The following is a 6374-nucleotide window of genomic DNA, read 5'->3' on the forward strand; positions in this document are numbered from 1 at the left end:
GCGTGTTATTAATGTTCACGCTATAATAGTGACACAATTCAAATGAAAATGTAAATTTAAGCTTTCCTTTTATTTATAGTAACTCACGCTGTCCCATCCATCAAAACCGTGCTTCTGCCCTTGGGCTCTGTCACAGTAAAAGCACTCGACGTCACTTGAATACGCCCCTCCCACTGATTAGCATAGGCTTTGCACACAGCTTGAAGTTGAAAATGAAATCGAAAATGAAAACTGAAATGAAAAAGTGTCAATAAAAGGAAATGTGTGGCTTCCCGGCCGCGAAAACATCATTATATGAGGACAAAAATGACATTTTCAGGCAAATTATAACTTATAAATACAGTATGTGACTCATTCAACATCATTTGGAGGTGTCAATGTCACTGAGCAACGTGTGTGAAACAATGAAAAGACTCATGCAGCCGCCTTTCCTTCTCTCCTGAACTTGAAAATATGATTGGCAGACTTGTAGAAATGCTGGATTAAGATGGTCTAGGTGGTCAAATCGAGATTGTGATCTTTTAACGATTAATTGTGCAGCTCTAATGTGTATATGTGATGTATATGTCCCTGCTGAAAAATCCAGCTTAAACCAGCCTTGACTGGTAGGCTGGTTTTAGAGGGGTTTTGGCCACTTCCAGGCTGGTCTCCAGCCATTTCCAGCCTGGTCTTAGCTGGTCAGGCTGGGAGATGACCAGCTAAAACCAGCTTGACCAGCCTAGCCAAGATGGTAGTCCAGCCAAAACCAGCTATATCCAGCTTAAACCAGGCTGGTCGAGCTGGTTTAAGCTGGATTTGGCTGGCCATTTTCCAGCCTGACCAGATAGGACCAGGCTGGAAATGGGTGGAAACCAGCCTGGAAATGGCCAAAACCCCTCTAAAACCAGGCTGGTCAACCAGCTAAAACCAGCCAACCAGCCTAGGCTGGTTTAAGCTGGATTTTTCAGAAGGGTGATCAAATGCCAAACTTTGCTGCAGAAAGAATCTGCCTTCAGGTACTCAACTCAACTACTTCGTAAATTTAAATACTTTAAACTCAATCAATAATCAAACTCCATACTTCTATATACTTTAAACTTTAAATAAACTCTTAATAGTTTAAAACCATCTTCACTTCTCCCATTTTTGTTCTTCAGCTGAAAATACGTCGCCACTAGTCGTCCTCCGTCATCATGGTCTCTTTCACACCGTTCAGCGTCTCCGTGATGTCATCGCGTGTGGAAATATGCCTCCGGTTGGTTCCTTGGTACCCGCGGGGCAGCAGGAAGAGACGTTTGACGGCGGAGCGGTATTTGTTGGACATCAGGTTGTAGAGGACTGGATTGACTGATGCGCTCAGGTAGAAGAGCACCATCGAGGCCACGTTGAAGTTCTGACTGAGCCGAGCGGAGTGATAGTCATCCACATGAGTGAAGAGGAAGCGGCCGATGTGGTACGGCAGCCAGCAGATGGCAAAGACTGATACCACAACAGCTGAGAGAGAGAGAGAAAGAGAGAGAGAGAGAGAGAGATGAGGTTAATAGAGGAATGAGGTTCGTCTCAAGTGTGCCGCAAGCCTACGTTTGAGTGAAGGTTTCGGCCGTTAGATCGCCCCCTGGGGGCTGGCTGCAGTACAAGTCATAAAGCCCGCCTCCTCCGTGTTAATGAAGGAGACTTGAGCCCAAATAAAAAAAAATATTACACTTGCAATAAAATGTCCCGAAAGATGGTTCTGGTCGATTAAGGCACTGGTTATTGTGCTGAAATAGGTGCAGATCTTCATTTTTGTAAACAGTTTGTTTTTAGCAGTAATTTAATGCTGGGCGTGTCATCGTGATTGACAGCTGTGATTGACAGTTTCTCAAAGCGTGGCGTCTGAGCTTCGGCAGGAGACTGAAGTAGACTGAAATGTTATTATTCGATTTCTGTGTTATTTTACCATGACAAAATGAGTTCAGCAGTAAACTATAGTTTCTGACATACATGATCCTGGTGGAACACTGTTTATTCGCTAAGTTCAGGGCTTTTTTCGGGCTTTATTAGTTTGCTGATACACGCCTAGCCACCCAGATAGCAAAACACAGTTCCGGCTAGATTCTCGCCTGCCGGAGACTTATCTCTTAGAGCTCAGACTGACTAACGTTACCTCTGCTGGACCTACTCCGGATGCCTGGACTCACTACCCAATACCAGCCCGAGTCAATCGAGCCAGATGTGGCGGCCGAGCGAGCAGGCGCTGCCGCATGCGAGCCGGAATCAGCCCGCGACGCCGCGAGTAAGTTATGCGCTGCGGCCCGGAGCTGGCACGATTGAATATAAAAAAGCCTCATATTTGTTAACGTTATTACATCCATTTGTGTTGATATGACAGCAAACGCATGCTGAGAAGTTCGGGGGCGTAGTTGATTTTACATAAAGCGTTTGATTGGAAGCTCGACTCTGCTCATTTTCGCGGCTCCTCCTCTGGCTCCATCAGACAATCCTTCTGCGCATGTCTGGCTCCAATTTCAGCAGTCTTTTGCGACAGTTTGTGCCCGTCAAGCAGGCGTTTTGCCCTCAAGGCGTTCAATGGGAAAAAGGGCTGTCGCGTCATCCATATTTTTTACAGTCATTGGTTCGTCTCTGTTCATGGTGGAACCAAAAAACATTGTCAAAATAGTTCATGCAGTCAAGCAGGTCATGTAAACCATAGATCTCAAACTGGATTCCTGGAGGGCGGCAACTCTGCACAGTTTTGACCCAACCCTAATCAAAAACAGCTGATTCAAATAATCAAGTTAATCAAAAGAGTCTCGAACACCTCAATTAGTTGCATTAGCTGTGTTTGATTAGGGTTGGAGCAAAACTGTAATCATATGACAATCCAATAACTTTTTTGTGTTCCAATGAACTCCAAAAATGGCTTTGTTCAGTTATATCTTCCCTACCAGGTTAGGGTACACACGCCATCCCACTTTAGTTCCTCCGACACTCCCCCCTAAACAGAGCTGGACACTTTTCTGACTTTTTCCAAAGTAGAGGTGTGAAAACACCCTGCTGAAACGAGGGGGTTTCATGGCCCTTTAAAAGTCTGATTTATTAACATTTGATTGAATCGTTTAATTTTAGTAGTTTTTCTGTACAAGTCTTTCACCCTAACCACACCCCCATCATCCTCCCTCTCTTTTTGGGTAAAGTCTAGATCGGATATGCGGCCGGCCGGAAGTGCGATATGCACATTAATAAAGCAGCATTTTTTTATAACACTGTATAACAATAATTAATATTTTTACAATACTGTGAGGGTTGGGTTTAGGGTTGGGGTGGGGGTAGGCGTTTAAAAAGAAATTTTATTGGGTTATTTAAAGGGCCATGAAACCCCCTCGTTTCAGCAGGGTGTTTTCACACCTCTACTTTGGAAAAAGTCAGAAAAGTGGGCGTGTCCAGCTCTGTTTAGGGGGGAGTGTCGGAGGAACTAAAGTGGGATGGTGTGGGAGTGTCTATTTGGGCATGCGCGAGTTTCAGTCAAAATACACACACATGAGAAAGTGATGGTGTTTAACCTACATGGGCATCTGTAGTTGAATGCCAGATTTTTGCCAGATTATTAAATGTTGGACTTTAACTGCAGTTTGACTCTTTCATTTAGGGAATTCATTCATGCCCCTCGCGACAAACGCGATATTTGATTCGAGGATCTGCTCTAAGCGTGTATTTTTCATGCAATGTTTGATACCGCACGGCGAATGAGAGAAAAAAAAGCTCCGCAATTCCCGGAAACTTAGATGCACACAGCAGGTAGCGTCAGAAAGCCGCGTGTGTTATTCCGGTCACTAAATGCGGTGCTAACAAGTTTGCACTCAGTGCAATAGTTAACTTAATTCGATATGAACAAACTGAATAAACAAAGAGCACTGGACGCTCACTTACCAAATCTGTAGAGACAGGACAATCACCAGCAACTAGAGCCGCGTCTTTATGAAGAGAAGACTACAAGCAAATCCGGATTTCAGCGTTTGCAGATGAGAACAGCTCTCAGGTAAACAATAATCCTCCTTAGACACGTAAGTTATTGTTGTCGAGCGTCGCGTACACTGTTAATCCACACGTGAGTCAGAGTTCTCACAGAGAGAAAATGAAAACGAAACTTAACTGCAGCAAACTATAAAAGCAACACTTCACGCTTGTTTTGCCAACACAACGTGGCGTCTCTGGTGTAAACAGTGACACTAATGAATATTAATGAAGTTGCAAAATAGAGCGCGCTGATTGGTTTGAACCAAGCCTTACTCATGCATTAATGCATCACACTGTAAGACGTAATAAGGCACACTCTGGCACAGACGTCCAGTCTGCACGCTGGAATACACGCTATTATGTCATGACCGTGACGCAGCTTCAAAAATTCGTTTCAAACAGGAAGTACGAATTTGCTTGAAATAACGCAAAAACAACCAATTTACACTTTTTAGTGAAATATAGGTGTCCTAATAGTGTTTTTAGCAGTGTGGGACACATATACGACTGTCAACAGCTCAAAACATGTGTTTTGGTGTTTCGTGACCCTTTAAAGATATCATAACTAATACTCGGTACAACAACTGTTTTTACATTACTGTGACGGTTGGGTTTAGGGTTGGGGTGGGGGTTTACGTTAATAAAACAAAACAAATGAGAAATTTAATAAATAATAGAAATAATTCTCGTTAACTTCCGGCCGCAAACGTATCCGCTCTAGCAACAACCCTCTTTTTGAAGGGGATGGCAAGCCAAATCAAAGGTTACCATAACCCAGTGGTTCACAATTCCGGTTCTCGGGCCCCCCTGCCCTGCACAGTTCATGGATCTCTCTGTTAAGGAACTGATATCAGGTGAGTTAAGCAAGGAAGCCATACAAAATGTGCAGGGTGGGGTGGTCCGAGGACCGGAATTGAGAAGCACTACCATAAGGCAACTTTGGCCCACGGATCCTAATTTGGGTAAAGTCAAATTCCCCAAGTCACACTTACCCAGAATCTTGACGGTCTGCCTGTTAACCTTCTGTCTGGCTGCCGCATTGGGTCCATGAAGCTCATGCCGACTCTTCCACAACTTTCGGCCGATGGATCCGTACAAGAAGAGCAAGCAAAACATGGGGCAGAAGAAGTAGGCAGTTGAAACCCAAATCGTGGTGTGTAGCAGCCCTGACTCGATGGCGTATCGTGTGTGTTTGCACTGTCGAGACCCGGGATCAGGCATGGTTTCATTTTCATACTCCACCCCCATCAAGAAGAACATCGGCGCCGCGGACAGAAGAGCAAAACCCCACAGAGCCAAGATCACGTATTTGACCCTCCTCTTAGTAATGGCCGCCTTGGCTTTGAAAGGGAAGCAGATGGCCAGGTAACGCTCCATGCTGAGCACCGTGATGTGAAGGATGGTGGCGTTGGTGCATCCTTCATTGATGTAGTGCGACAGACGACACACAAACTCGCCGAAGATCCAAGGGACGTACTTCCAGAGGCGGTAGAGGTCGAAGGGCAGGCTGAGGAAGATGACCAGGTCTGAGATGGCCATGCTGGAGAGATACAGGTTGGTGGTGGTCTTCATGTCCTTAAAGCGCTGGATGATCAGGATGGTCATGGTGTTTCCGGTTACACCAATAATGAAGAGAAAGATGCAAATGGTGGTGACGGGAATAAGGGTGGAGGTTGGAAAGAGAGAGGCTCCGCAATGGTGGTCCTCCATTTGGATTCAAGTCTGTAGGTTGATTGAAGAGTCTTTCCAAGAGGTGAATATACAAAGTGGGTGTTTTGCTTGGAAGTCTGTTAAGTGTGCTGTTCAACGAAACATCGATTGAAGACTCTTTCTGAGAGGGTCAGTACTCAAAGTGGTGCAGGTGATTAGCGTGTCACTCCAGGTCTTTAAATATTCAGATCTCAAGGGGTGGAGACACTACGGACTGGTCTGTGGCGAGAGGCCGGGCTTTGGCTTTCAGTGTGTGCGTGTGTGTGCACATCTGAATAAACAGATCTTGGTGCGTGTACAGTTGAAGTCAGAATTATTAGCCCTTCTGAATAATTAGCCCCCTGCAAATTTCGGTTGGATGGAAAGAAGATTTACAACACATTTCTAAACATAATAGTTTTAATAACAGATTTTTTTTAGATTTGCCTTAATAACAGCACATAATGTTTGATTTTAATATTTTTAAGATACTAGTATTCAGCTTAAAGTGACATTTAAAGGCTAAACTAGGTTAAGTAGGCAAGCTAGGGTAATTAGGCAAGTCATTGTATAACAGTGGTTTGTTCTGGAGACAATCAAAACAAATAGTGTTTAAGGGGGCTAATAATACTGACCTTAAAATGGTGTTTAAAAAAATTAAAAACAGCTTTTATTCAAGTTGAAATAAAACAAATAAGACTTTCTCTAGT

At 44.2% G+C, this 6374-nt stretch overlaps 1 protein-coding gene across 1 annotated transcript; it reads right to left on the reverse strand.

Moving 5' to 3' along the window:
* Positions 1–1040: 1040 nt before the first annotated feature.
* Positions 1041–5749, reverse strand: mlnr (motilin receptor). Its single transcript, XM_003199998.7, has 2 exons — positions 4968–5749; positions 1041–1473 (listed from the first exon to the last, which is right to left on the reverse strand). Exons 1-2 carry the CDS (start codon positions 5683–5685, stop codon positions 1154–1156), a joined length of 1038 nt encoding a protein of 345 aa, XP_003200046.1. The 5' UTR covers positions 5686–5749; the 3' UTR covers positions 1041–1153.
* Between the last annotated feature and the right edge of the window lie 625 nt (positions 5750–6374).

Source organism: Danio rerio, chromosome 15 (genome assembly GCF_049306965.1).
Source record: "Danio rerio strain Tuebingen ecotype United States chromosome 15, GRCz12tu, whole genome shotgun sequence".
Classification (NCBI taxonomy): domain Eukaryota; kingdom Metazoa; phylum Chordata; class Actinopteri; order Cypriniformes; family Danionidae; genus Danio; species Danio rerio.

What these genes read in the sequence shown, in the direction of transcription:
- mlnr (XM_003199998.7), bottom strand. Translation starts at nt 5,685, where the DNA reads ATGGAGGACCACCATTGCGGAGCCTCTCTCTTTCCAACCTCCACCCTT. An exon ending in GCAGACCGTCAAGATTCTGG is followed by an intron (nt 1,474 to 4,967) that starts GTAAGTGTGACT and finishes TCTCTCTCTCAG; the next exon opens with CTGTTGTGGTATCAGTCTTT.